General features: G+C 44.9%; 2 protein-coding genes across 3 annotated transcripts in view; both read left to right on the top strand.

The window, feature by feature from the left end:
- The window catches only part of LOC135817680 (chloride channel protein 2-like), a 28,023-nt gene extending 17,363 nt beyond the window's left edge, over positions 1-10,660 (top strand). Inside the window, exons 21-26 of the mRNA XM_065330910.1 lie at positions 695-746; positions 1,499-1,560; positions 1,921-1,953; positions 2,242-2,346; positions 5,186-5,272; positions 9,413-10,660. Coding sequence (XP_065186982.1) covers positions 695-746; positions 1,499-1,560; positions 1,921-1,953; positions 2,242-2,346; positions 5,186-5,272; positions 9,413-9,556 — 483 coding nt within the window. The 3' untranslated portion in view covers positions 9,557-10,660. The remainder of the gene's footprint in view (positions 1-694; positions 747-1,498; positions 1,561-1,920; positions 1,954-2,241; positions 2,347-5,185; positions 5,273-9,412) is intronic.
- Positions 10,661-12,451: 1,791 nt separating this feature from the next.
- LOC135817675 (E3 ubiquitin-protein ligase MYCBP2-like) overlaps positions 12,452-13,752 on the top strand; it is a 102,374-nt gene continuing 101,073 nt past the window's right edge. For both annotated transcript variants that reach the window (XM_065330901.1, XM_065330900.1), the window contains exons 1-2: positions 12,452-12,646; positions 12,729-12,843. In XM_065330901.1, coding sequence (XP_065186973.1) covers positions 12,567-12,646; positions 12,729-12,843 — 195 coding nt within the window. In that variant the 5' untranslated portion in view covers positions 12,452-12,566. The remainder of the gene's footprint in view (positions 12,647-12,728; positions 12,844-13,752) is intronic.

Below are 13,752 nucleotides of genomic sequence, written 5' to 3'. Positions count from 1 at the left end.
GGGCCACCTCTCTAGGAAATCCACATGATGTGTGGTTCGGGAAAGGAAATGTAACATGTGGCGTAATCAAATGGAAGTACATCTTTTGTACGCTATTCTTGCCCCACGACTCTTGATGAGGGGATGATCAAAGGTACATCCAATATCGTTCGTGTACTGTACTATGCACGTATGGTGTGTATGTGTACGTGTGTGCGTGTGTGTGTGTGTGTGCTCTTGTGTAATCAATGGTGCTAGTGACGCTTATATCAGATTCACTCTGATTTAGCCACCCACACTAGTAGCAAGTATTACCTTCACTGGGGGCAGGGGTAACTGCATTTGGATCCCGGGACGGATACCCTGATGCCGTCAATCCTTTTTCTGCACCTTGTCCTCACCCACTTACTGAGGTGTGGTGAGCCCATAAGTGGGATCATTTTCAAGTCCACCCAGAGTTTTGGGGATTTCAGGGGGTGTCGGCCGTTGGGGGATTCAATAGCCAATTGAGTCATCTTTCCAAGATTCCTTTTGAGTCTCTCTCCCCTCTCCCGGGGAGACCCACGTGACCAGTTTTGGCAGTGAGCAACAAGTACAAGTAAGTACAAGTGTGTGTGTGTGTGTGTGTGTGTGTGTGTGTGTGTGTGTGTGTGTGTGCGTGCATGCGTGTGTGTGTGTGTGGTCGTGTTTCTCTTTTTTTCTATCTTCACTTTAGTCCCACTCAGCTGCTGTTTCAGGCACACCACAGCGTTTGAAACGATCACTTGGTAAGTTGGCAAGTTGTGTTCAGTAATGCTTGTGGTTTAAGTTTTCATTTTAACCCAGGTGGCCAGGGTTGTAAAGCAGGTGGCCACCTGGGTTAAAGGGGAAGTTCACCCTAAAATGAAAACTTCACAACTGGCAGCGGAAATGCACTGGTTCCAATGGTGAAGGTCCAAGGTTGATCGGAGCAGCCTTTTCCGAGTTATAACAGCTTGAAGTGTTCACTAAATTTGGTGACATCATTTTGACGTCAGTAACTTGCCCAGACTAGGCCGGATTTATGACGTCAGAGAGATGGACTTTGTATGGAAGACGGGAAGTAGAACGCTTTAGGATTGAGGAAGATCAAAGCTGAACGGTTTCGGCAGCTGCCAAAGAAGACATAGACAGCGAGATAGACCCACACACACACACAGAGCCAGACAAGACAAGAGACGGAAAGCAAAACCACCAACATCTTGTTGCAAGTAGCGTGCTTTCACAACATTTTCGTAACCTGCCTAATCTAGAAATTAAGTTCTAACTATTGCCTGACTGCGGGCCCTGCAGACTGCAATAGAAAATGTGCACGATTACCAACATGCACTGCAATACTAATAGGAATCCATTTCGTTGATGGCCCTGGCGATTCCAAACATTTCAATGTCATGCTGTCTGCCCTGAGCTGAATGCATTTCACCTGTGTAATGGGGCTGGCCTCCTCTCTGGGTTCTAATACCTGCTGTCTTCCTGCTCGCTGTGCATCTTTCTTCCACAGTTCGCACATCGACACGCCTTCGCAGTTTGTTTGCTAGGACCGACACTAACTTTGATTCTGCCGTAAGTAGTGTTCGCCGCAAGATGGTGGAGAGGAGGTGGCGCGTTGCCTTTGATCTGTTGTGCTGTGACCGCTCCAGTTGAAATAATCTCTTCAACAATGTCTCTTCCCCCGTGTGCATGTACAATCAGCATAGCCTCCTTTGACACCATTTATGTTTTGCTGTCATCAGTCGGTTGCTACTCAACGTCTGACTTTGGAGCATACTTCCATGCATTTTGTCCTGCATTCCTGGCTGATTGTGTGCTGTAAGCTATGGCGGCTTGAAGACTGGTTTTGCAGTGCTTCCTTGGTTGCCAGTTCCTTGTTGAGTCTTATCTTGTGGCCGTGCTCTGTTGTCTATTCTATGTATGTTCTTGTAGGATGGCGGAATCAGTCCAGCGTTGATCGAAGCAGTAAGTCGGTTGTGTGTGGATGTATGTGTTCACTGTTTGGTAGCAATACAGCATGCCATGACCTTTTGCTCAGCCTGTGTGTAGGAAAGGGTGGGTGTGGGGGCTGGACATGCTGTTTGTTCTGTTCACTAACTTTGTGTTGTGTTCCGTGTGACTTGCATTGCTGGTATTTGTTTGGGAGACAGAATGCCCTCTTCGTTTTGTGTTATGCCTGTGTGAACTGTTTGTCCTGGTAAAAGATTTTCCGTACGCATATAAGTTATTTATGCCTCTGTCCGTGTCTTTTAGAGTTTGCGCGAGGACGATGCTGTGCTTCAAGAAATAGTGGATCTGAGTGGTCTGCAGATCGATCCAGCCCCCTTTCAGCTCGTTGAAAGCACCAATTTGTACAAGGTGTGTGTGGCTATGGGGTCAACTTTCTTCTATTCCTGATGCATTTTGTGCATGCATGTCTTCCGGTGCGTAACGTTTACGAGTGAAATGAGTGAACCGTTAAAAGAGAAGTTCACCCTAAAAAGAAAACTTCACAACCTGTAGCGAAAAATGCACTGATTCCGATGGTGAAGGTCCCAGGTTGATCGGAGCAGCCGTTCTGGAGTTGTACCTGCTTGAAGTTTGCACTAAATATGGTGACATCATGATGACGTCATTAACTGGCCCAGACCAGGCCGGATTTATGACGTCAGAGAGATAGACTTTGTATGGGAGTAGATAGGGGAAAAACCAATTTCTTTCTTATTTCTCTGCAACAGTGAATTTCATACTAGATTTTTTTCCAGTTGGGATGCCGGTAGGGTGCCATGTGTCCCATACCGAAGTTTGAAAAAGATCCGGTTTCTTTGGGGCAATGCAGAGCCAAAATACTGAAATTTCCCCTATCTACTCCCATACAAAGTCTATCTCTCTGACGTCATAAATCCGGCCTGGTCTGGGCAAGTTAACCCTTTGAGCACGCATGACGTATTAATACGTCACGTACAGTGCCACTGCACCCACGCATGACGTGTTATTACGTCGTGAGTGTACATAGCGTACAAACGCGATTTGCATGAACCGCGTGAGTTCAAACTATCGTAACTCGGTCAATTCTTGGCCGATTCTCCCGATCGAAATATGTATCTGCAAGAGAAAACTCTCAGCTTGCGATAGAAACAATCGCCGAAGCGATACGACCCCGGGTTGTTGAGATATGCGACTCGACACGGCAAATTCAAATCGATTTTTTGCGAACTCTGCAGAACGCGTATTTTCCATTTTCGATCATTTTCGCGCTATCTGCTGCCATGGAAACTAGATTCAAATGATGGCAGCGGATCTGGGGAGTCCTCAAAAAAATTTGAGCTCGATACGAGCAAGGAGAGTGAAATGGCAGCTGAGGATTTGATCTCCTGGCCGTGCTCAAGTCTGTCGAGCGCGTGGGTGAAGTTTGCCAGACTGTAGCATGGGCTTTTGGTGTCGCTCCGAGCTGAGCTTGGAACTATTTTGTTCCTCGCCTCAAGACCTTTGCAGGAAGCTCAAGATTGTGGAATTCGTCCAAAGAAAGGTAAAGTTATCGATCCTTGAACAGCTACTACTTTCATAGGAAAAACGCGATTTTTGCAGGTGTTGACGTGGGGCGGCATTCAGGTAGCGTCGTGCTCAAAAGGTTAATGACGTCATCATGATGTCACCAAATTTAGTGCAAACTTCAAACATGTATACTATATAAGCAGAAATATCCGTCTGGAATTTAATTTCGTCTTTTTCGTCCAAGAAACTTTTGGACTAAATTAAGTAATGCAATGAATATAACTAAATGCGCACTCATATCACAACCATGGGGACGAATCATGTATTCCAGAACGTTTTCTTGTCACAATTATCAATGGAATTCGTGACTAAAGAGAATGATGAAACTACAATAGGATTTATACACTTGCAGTGGAACAGCGAGGATACAAGCATAGTAAGAAAAATAGCACAAACCTAGGAACAATTTGCACAGGTAATAAACTATAGGTGAGGTGAGAAATGATAGGAAATTCAGCAAGTGCAGTGTGACAATGGACATGCATGTGTATTATTTATGTCCATTGTCACACTGCACTTGCTGAATTTCCTATCATTTCTCACCTCACCTATAGTTTATTACCTGTGCAAATTGTTCCTAGGTTTGTGCTATTTTTCTTACTATGCTTGTATCCTCGCTGTTCCACTGCAAGTGTATAAATCCTATTGTAGTTTCATCATTCTCTTTAGTCACGAATTCCATTGATAATTGTGACAAGAAAACGTTCTGGAATACATGATTCGTCCCCATGGTTGTGATATGAGTGCGCATTTAGTTATATTCATTGCATTATTAAGATTATTGTCTCCACGTCGCCTTTTTACTAAATTAAGTGCCGGGCTAATGTCGATTTGTCCAGCTATTCTATACATTATTATGATCCATGAACGAAATTTTCAACCGGACGAACTCCCTTTCTTAGGAGTTGGATGAAATTTTGACCGACGAAATTGTCTGCCTCTACAGTAACTCGGGAACGGCTGCTCTGGTCAACCTGGGACCTTCACCATTGGAATCAGTGCATTCTTTGCTACAGGTTGTGAAGTTTTCATTTTAGGGTGAACTTCCCCTTTGAAGCTTTCGAGTGTGCCATCTGTATACTGATCTGTACAGTAGTGGTCGGTGAAGTGTAGACTCATCCTCTGGGCTCTGGCACAGCACTGGGACCTTGCATGCAAGTGCGGCACACATGTACTGTGATGCAGTGCGCCGGGTGCAGTACTCAAGGCCGATCTTGCGCTCCATTGTCCACTACTGTATATGGGCATGTGGGCTTTCTGCTTTGTGTTTACAGTTTTACACGTGCCCTGTGCTTGTAGCGGCAGTCCTTGCCGCTTCTATCCTATAACCTTAAGCACTTTTCATTAGTATCATCATTGCTGTCTGAGGAATGGTGGATAGCCGTGAAACTGCGAGTTACAGCTTAATTCAGCCTAGTCCCATTGCTAGCTTGTGTCCTGTGCTTGCGTTGCATTAGTGCAGTATGCAAACTTCAATTTCCCAAGCGTGCTGCTGGTCCTTCATTTTATATACGCAAGGTTCGTAGCACCCTTCAAAACCCTTGAAAACCCTGAAAAATTTTCTTCCCCCGGGAACTCCCTGAAATCCCCTCAAATTTTGTATTTTATAAAAATTTCCCTTGAATCCCCTGAAATTTGTTATAATACGCGTGTTTGTATCCAGGTGCACACCCTCTTCTCTCTGATTGGACTGACTCATTCCTACGTAACTAAAGTTGGACGCCTGGTCGGTGTGGTCACTTTAGACGAGGTAAGTTATGTCTTTGCCTGTACGTGTGTTCCATCCTGCTCTGTACACAGTCGTATGCACCCAGTTGCCGTAAATCCACAAATCTTAGCGACAAGTATAACTCAGCGCGTTCATGGTGTCAACGTTTCAGCGGTGATATAATTTAGCGGTCATACGGCTTTTGCTATTTTTTTGCTGAAAATACCTGTAGTGTGGGAACTCGAGTATACATACACCTGCTTGTGCTGTGCATTGTTGCCATCTTTTGTGGCATCAGTGGCCCATCCAGTATGTCCACATGTACAGTCAACTTCGCTAATAACGACTGCGGATATCACGACAATTCGCGAATAACGACAGGATTCCCATGCCCAGAGCAAAGTCCCACCCAACTGTGATACATACCGGCTGGACAGGAGACTGCGCTCTTGAACATTATCCTTTCGAATTGTCACATGTGGTCACATGTTGCACGTTGGTACTATTTAGTGTATTGTAGTTACGAATTGTGTACAGAACTATCACATGCTGCAAGGGCAGTATTGTCAAGACATGCTAGGTCGCTTGCAATATTGGTGCGGTGCGTATTACTGCTATGCATTTCGCGAGTGTCATATTTATTTGTTAGTCTGTTAGAATTACATCACGAGTGCATATCTGTAACGTTTACGTCGAGACACATTTTATGATACAGTAATCGCTATGCGTGTGCGTACCACGACATGTTCACGAGCGGAATATCTTGTGAATTGTGCTAATATTTATTATGTAAGTAGAATTGTTGACACACTAATTGGTTGCAATGTACATGTACTTACTCGTACTTGATCCGTTGCATTATCGCCATCCGCGGCAACTCCGCTACGATCTACTTGGCGAAACTTACTCTCGCTGACAGGGTGTGCTGTCACCCTGTCGCTGGGTGCAAGCACCCCTTGACAGACACTGTTTTCACCTCCGTATTATAAATCAACAATTCTTTATTCTTTCACTTCAGCAGATTGTGAGTTTCTGTTTGTTCTGCATTCAAATTATTGTGAAGAAAGGAAAGAATAAATAACTATATTGGCTCACCATCCGAGTTTAATAAAATTCAAATTATTGCTTTTCTTTTCGTTGCACCTGCACTCCGCGCTGCACGCGGACTTTGGCAGTCGACATATTTAGTATCTCTATGGCTACGATACGAGAATTGCCAGTTGGCATCTGACAGAGATGCCTGGCAGTCGCACTGTGCATCTACTGCTTACACAGCTGCATAATGCCGTTTATTATTATTATTATTATTTTTTTTTTAAATTTCGGCAACGCAGATGATGATGGCTACGATGATTGATGCATTTTCTGTACGCTGCATTTTCTCTCTATGCCACGTACATGTACATCGTTGTGTGCATGCATGCGGCGCAAGCCAAATGCACGCACGCTGCACGTTTTGCTCAGGACAGCGATTTGGCGATCGTTGTTCGGTGTGTTCTTTGGTGTTCTTGTTGAAACGAGTGGTAATGTCGATTAAAGGAGTTTCTGGGTTTTTGTGGTCTGCCTGACGATGGTTAGTTGCGGGACTAAGTCGCACCGCAACACCGGTATATTGAGACTTCGGGTATAATGACAATTCGTGAAGAAGGACACTTTTCTGATGCCCCGCCGCCGAGTGTAGTTGCCGAGTGTAGTTGAGTGTAGTCGAGTGTAGTTGAGTGTAGTCGAGTGTAGTCGAGTGTAGTCGAGTGTAGTCGAGTGTAGTTGAGTGTAGTCGAGTGTAGTCGAGTGTAGTTGAGTGTAGTTGAGTGTAGTCGAGTGTAGTTGAGTGTAGTTGAGTGTAGTTGTCGAGTGTAGTTGAGTGTAGTCGAGTGTAGTCGAGTGTAGTCGAGTGTAGTCGAGTGTAGTCGAGTGTAGTTGAGTGTAGTTGAGTGTAGTTGAGTGTAGTCGAGTGTAGTTGTCGAGTGTAGTTGAGTGTAGTTGTCGAGTGTAGTTGAGTGTAGTTGAGTGTAGTTGTCGAGTGTAGTTGTCGAGTGTAGTTGTCGAGTGTAGTTGTCGAGTGTAGTTGTCGAGTGTAGTTGAGTGTAGTTGAGTGTAGTTGAGTGTAGTTGTCGAGTGTAGTTGTCGAGTGTAGTTGAGTGTAGTTGAGTGTAGTTGAGTGTAGTTGAGTGTAGTTGTCGAGTGTAGTTGAGTGTAGTTGTCGAGTGTAGTTGTCGAGTGTAGTTGTCGAGTGTAGTTGTCGAGTGTAGTTGTCGAGTGTAGTTGTCGAGTGTAGTTGTCGAGTGTAGTTGTCGAGTGTAGTTGAGTGTAGTTGAGTGTAGTTGAGTGTAGTTGAGTGTAGTTGAGTGTAGTTGAGTGTAGTTGTCGAGTGTAGTTGAGTGTAGTTGTCGAGTGTAGTTGAGTGTAGTTGAGTGTAGTTGTCGAGTGTAGTTGAGTGTAGTTGTCGAGTGTAGTTGTCGAGTGTAGCTGTCGAGTGTAGTTGAGTGTAGTTGTCGAGTGTAGTTGTCGAGTGTAGTTGTCGAGTGTAGTTGTCGAGTGTAGTCGAGTGTAGTTGTCGAGTGTAGTTGTCGAGTGTAGTTGTCGAGTGTAGTAGTGGAGTGTAGTTGTCGAGTGTAGTTGTCGAGTGTAGTCGAGTGTAGTTGTCGAGTGTAGTCGAGTGTAGTTGTCGAGTGTAGTTGTCGAGTGTAGTTGTCGAGTGTAGTTGTCGAGTGTAGTTGTCGAGTGTAGTTGTCGAGTGTAGTCGAGTGTAGTTGTCGAGTGTAGTTGTCGAGTGTAGTTGTCGAGTGCAGTTGTCGAGTGTAGTTGTCGAGTGTAGTTGTCGAGTGTAGTCGAGTGTAGTTGTCGAGTGTAGTTGTTGAGTGTAGTTGTCGAGTGTAGTTGAGTGTAGTTGAGTGTAGTTGAGTGTAGTTGTCAAGTGTAGTTGAGTGTAGTTGTCGAGTGTAGTTGTCGAGTGTAGTTGTTGAGTGTAGTTGTCGAGTGTAGTTGAGTGTAGTTGAGTGTAGTTGAGTGTAGTTGAGTGTAGTTGTCGAGTGTAGTTGTCGAGTGTAGTTGTCGAGTGTAGTCGAGTGTAGTTGTCGAGTGTAGTCGAGTGTAGTTGTCGAGTGTAGTTGTCGAGTGTAGTTGTCGAGTGTAGTTGTTGAGTGTAGTTGTCGAGTGTAGTTGAGTGTAGTTGAGTGTAGTTGAGTGTAGTTGTCGAGTGTAGTTGAGTGTAGTTGTCGAGTGTAGTTGTCGAGTGTAGTTGTCGAGTGTAGTCGAGTGTAGTTGTCGAGTGTAGTCGAGTGTAGTTGTCGAGTGTAGTTGTCGAGTGTAGTTGTCGAGTGTAGTTGTCGAGTGTAGTTGTCGAGTGTAGTTGTCGAGTGTAGTTGTCGAGTGTAGTTGTCGAGTGTAGTTGTCGAGTGTAGTTGTCGAGTGTAGTCGAGTGTAGTCGAGTGTAGTTGTCGAGTGTAGTTGTTGAGTGTAGTTGTCGAGTGTAGTTGAGTGTAGTTGAGTGTAGTTGAGTGTAGTTGAGTGTAGTTGTCGAGTGTAGTTGAGTGTAGTTGTCGAGTGTAGTTGTCGAGTGTAGTTGTTGAGTGTAGTTGTCGAGTGTAGTTGAGTGTAGTTGAGTGTAGTTGAGTGTAGTTGTCGAGTGTAGTTGAGTGTAGTTGGCGAGTGTAGTTGAGTGTAGTTGAGTGTAGTTGTCGAGTGTAGTTGAGTGTAGTTGTTGAGTGTAGTTGTCGAGTGTAGTTGTCGAGTGTAGTTGTCGAGTGTAGTTGTTGAGTGTAGTTGAGTGTAGTTGTTGAGTGTAGTTGTTGAGTGTAGTTGTCGAGTGTAGTTGTCGAGTGTAGTTGTTGAGTGTAGTTGAGTGTAGTTGTTGAGTGTAGTTGTTGAGTGTAGTTGTTGAGTGTAGTTGTTGAGTGTAGTTGTCGAGTGTAGTTGTCGAGTGTAGTTGAGTGTAGTTGAGTGTAGTTGTCGAGTGTAGTTGTCGAGTGTAGTTGAGTGTAGTTGAGTGTAGTTGTCGAGTGTAGTTGAGTGTAGTTGTCGAGTGTAGTTGGAAGCGAAGTTGACTGTACATGTAGCCTATGAGTTGTTCTTTCAGCACATCCAACACTTGCCTCTGATATGCATTTGTCAGGACTGGTTTTGTACTTTGTAGTGCTTGTTTAACTGTGCATGTGTTTGTTTGTTTGTCTTTGTGTCTGGTAGCTTGCTAGATCTGTAATATCAGCACACCGCAGTGCACCTTTTCAAGCACTTTCCGCCGCCGGAACCTCATCATCATCAACAAGCAGCATCGAACTGCAAGCATTGACTGCGAATGCAGCGAGCACCAGCGCCTCAGATCGGTAGTTGTGAATCTGTCTTTTTGTCTGTCTGTCTCTCTCTCTCTCTCTCTCTCTCTCTCTCTCTCTCTCTCTCTCTCTCTCTCTCTCTCTCTCACACACACACACACACACACACACACACACACACACACACACACACACACACACACACACACACACTCTCTCTCTCTCTCTCTCTCTCTCAAACTCTCTCTCTCTCAAACTCTCAAACTCTCTTCCATATCTTGTCTAATGGTACACCCAGTATTCAGTAATATGTGTGTACTGTGCTGCCCAGGTGAAAGCCAGACTGAGCTTGACTGGTTGAACTTGATCTAAACATTTATTTTCGTTTCCTCGTATTGACATAAGTTGGTATTTGTACAAACTAGGAACTCCTTTGCCTGCCAGATGGCCATGGTGCACTGTATCCTCTCTACTGGTCTGAGTTTCCAGTAACGCTTTTTGCAATTCTATAATACTTCTCCACGCTGCTGAATTCATGCTATGCCCCCTTTGACAACTGCTCTCCTTCTCATTTGCGCATGTACCTATGAAAGCCATGTGATCATACATGCATCCATGCACACTATCCATAAATTTAAAATTGGTTTGAATCTGGCATTCAAAGTTTGTACTGGCGGAGCATGGCATAACGTAACAGTCGCCAGTTATGATCAATTTGTGCCTGTTGTTGAGCAACGGCTGCCTGTTTTAATGTTGGCTAACCCCCCTCCCCCTCCCCCCCCCCCTTTCTCTCTCTCTCTCTCTCTCTCTCTCTCTCTCTCTCTCTCTCTCTCTCTCTCTCTCTCTCTCTCTCTCTCTCTCTCTCTCTCTCTCTCACACACACACACACACACGCACGCACGCACGCACGCAAGCGCACACTCATTCTTTCTCACTTTCATCATATGAAATCGATACTGTTCGTACTCGACCGTTTTGCCATGAATGTTCATACGAATAACAGCTTGCTCCCTTCTGTATCTATAGTACTTCAACATATTGTTTTATAAGACGACAATACCTATGACAATACGCTGTTACTAGTGTTAGGGATTTCACCAATGTTCTACATTTTAGTAGTGTTCAAAGTTTTCTGAAGTATTAAACAATGCCGAAAATCTTACTGCTTGAGTGAGTGGAATTGTATGTGTCATTCAAGACCTCCTCCTGGTCATGGCATTTGGTATGTGTGTATGCCAAGCGAATGGTGCTATACTGTACCCTTGCACTCTTGTTGCACTTTAACAAGTTTTTGCAACGTTACAACGACTCTGGCACCATGACAGCACGGCTTATAAGTTATACGGGGTAACATTCACCAGGTTATTTCCTGTAACATGCCGAAATATGCCTGGAGCATTATAATCTTCATCCAGCATCGTACGGTTATGCCGACCGTCTGGTCTCAGAAATCCCTTTATGCCACGGCATATTTTTTAGACAAATCCGAAGCTTATGCCAGCATAATCCGCCAAGGGCTATTGCTCCCCATGTGGGAGCTCGTGCTTTTCCTGCCGACTTGAATTCTCACTTGACTAATTGGACTATCAAACACGACGAAGAGAAGAAAAATGGTTGAGAAATCTGGCTTTAAGTTCGATGGAGAGTGTGATAATTCTGGAGAAAGCAGCATCCAGGACTTAGCTCATCATTAGTTGGAAGCAGGGAGCAGTAAAACACCAAAATCACTACTCCCTGGTTGGAGGTTTGTCATTCACTGATTGATCTTAGCGTCGAATGTGGGGCTAAATTAGATTTCATGCTTCCCCACCTTATTGCGGATCAAATAATACGCATGAAAGGACCAACATATTGTGCATGTCCTTTTGTGAGGTCTGTCGCATTGAAGGATGATGGTACTGCCTACTGGGTACAAGAAGAGAGTACAGATTGGGAAGGGGGGGGGGGGGGGGGGGAGGAGGGACTACTATGAACAGGGTAGCGGCATGCAAGCGAGTAGACCTGAATTAAAGTGAATACTTACACTTGGTCTTTTACAGGAATGTTTGCGCAGCTCTTTCTTGAAAGTCATAAGTCATAATCCTGGCTACGCCCCTGGCATAAGAAATGCATGCCTGACGTCGCCGTCATCTTGTCATCGTCGGAGATCGAGAGTGTACTGACTGTGTAGTGTATGTAGTGCAGTGGTTGATTGGGACGCTACACTAGCCTAGGCTTATTAGCTACAGTCTTAGTCACTCTTACTAGTCTTAGTACTAGTACTAGTGACCAAGCCTGAGTCCATTATCATGATTATGGACTCTTGGTAGGACTAGTACTAGTAGAGTCTAGACTAGTACTAGTACTAGTAGTACAAGTACGACGACGACTCCCTGCCTAGCGCCTATCAGTATCACACCACTGGTCTTCTCCTCTTGCGGCGGAATGGGTCCAGAGGCAGACATCGTCGTCAAGCGGATTGCTGATGCTCTGGCTTCTAAGCGCAAGGAGAGCTACAGCAAAGTCGTTTGCTGGATGCGCTGCTGCTTGGCTTTCTCTCTTGCTAGGTCTGCGATCCGGTGCGTTCGAGGATCACGCTCCGTTCGCCGCCGTCACATCAACCTTGTGCCTGTCGACCTCGTCCAGGCTGAGGCTCGCCTTGCTACGCATTAGACTTACTGTCTTCACAGCCATTTTAGCTCCCTCTGACTGTTTTCACCGTATCTTCCTCCGTATAAGACTGTTTTCACAGCCAAAAAAAAAAAAAATCAGTATCACAGTCAGGGAGTCGTAAAATACCGGTATTTTACGACTCCCTGATTCACAGTACTGTATCACTCAGCGGATCAGCCATTTTTTGGCTGTGGTTACCATGGGGGTTGACCCCCGCCGGGTGGCCGTCCGTACCGTACAAAATGTACGGTAGGTAGTAGCGTGATCCATGCTTGGTTTCTTTCTGGCGTTTTGCTGACTGAAACTGTAGTCTGTACTTTGTGAAGTTGAAATGCTTTTCAGTAAATATTTGTCTCAACCAAGAAGGGCTTGAGCTCTCTCAACGTACCTGTTAGTGTTGTTGAAGGCGTGTGGCCATGGCCAGCCCGGCCATACTGCCGGCTGTTCGCCACTGGCCGGATGACTTCCACTCTATTTTTGTAGATTGGGCGAAAAGGTATGGAGTGTGTGAAAGCGGGCGTGCCTATCTTGAAAATGGATTTATCTCAACTTTGGAATTTTTGAATCTGGACCTTCAGCGCTCAAGAGCCGAAAGAAGATGAAGGGAAGAAGAAAAAGGATGACAAGAAAAAGAAAAAGAAGAAAGTGATCAAGGCAACCAAGAAAGGAAAGGACAATGGCAAGGAACAAAAAGTGAGATTCAGATCGTATAAATACATTGCAAGTATTTGCAACGAAAACTCACATCACTCATGACGGCGTCATACTTGTACTTTTATCCCTTTCGTGATAAATCTACATGTTGAGCATTAGCACTAGGTTCAATTAGAGCGTGTAGCAGTCAAAATAACTTTATTTTCAAGATACGTAGCAAAATTTGGCTTGTGTGCAACACTGGCTCACACTCAATCACTGCTTTTCACAAATTCATTTCAGAAAAAATTGAGTGTGAGCCAGTGTTGCTCACAAGCCAAATTTTACTTATGAAGCTGCGTGATGCGTCCTACAGGATTTTAAAAAAGATACATAGCGTTAAGGAAATTTTAATGGTCGTTTGTTCTAGGGCTGAGTCGGGTAGCATTTTCTTCGGGTATCGGGTTCGGGTAGTTTTCCACGGGTAGCACGGGTACCCGATCGGGTAATGTTTCCATAGTAACACCACAATGCACCCCTGGCCTTACACACTGGGTAGACATGCGGAGTATTACATGAATTTGTACACGTGCACTGTACATGATATCATCTGCGACTTCGGGTTTTCGGGTACTATTCTGTACCCGTCTACCCGAGGTCCTCACGGGTAGCGGTACCAGACTACCCGTGCACACCACTATTTTGTTCTGTCTGAAAAATTTCCAAACGCTGACATAATATACTACTACAGTCCATTCATAAAAAGATGGGCCCTGGCTCCGGTGAGCTCCCGTATTTGGCGATTTTTCGTTATTTCATCGTACACAGTGCAGTGCTGCAAGATTTGAAATTTGAAAAAGGGTCCAAAAAGGGTACCTGAACTGGGGTTTCGAACCACACAATGCACTGTTGCAGGCGGGGTCAAACACCCTGGATTTTTATGGTTTTTCCCAATTCAGTGCATTTGGG

This window comes from Sycon ciliatum, chromosome 5 (assembly GCF_964019385.1).
Source record: "Sycon ciliatum chromosome 5, ocSycCili1.1, whole genome shotgun sequence".
Classification (NCBI taxonomy): Eukaryota; Metazoa; Porifera; class Calcarea; order Leucosolenida; family Sycettidae; genus Sycon; species Sycon ciliatum.
This window is presented reverse-complemented; position numbering and strand designations above follow the sequence as displayed.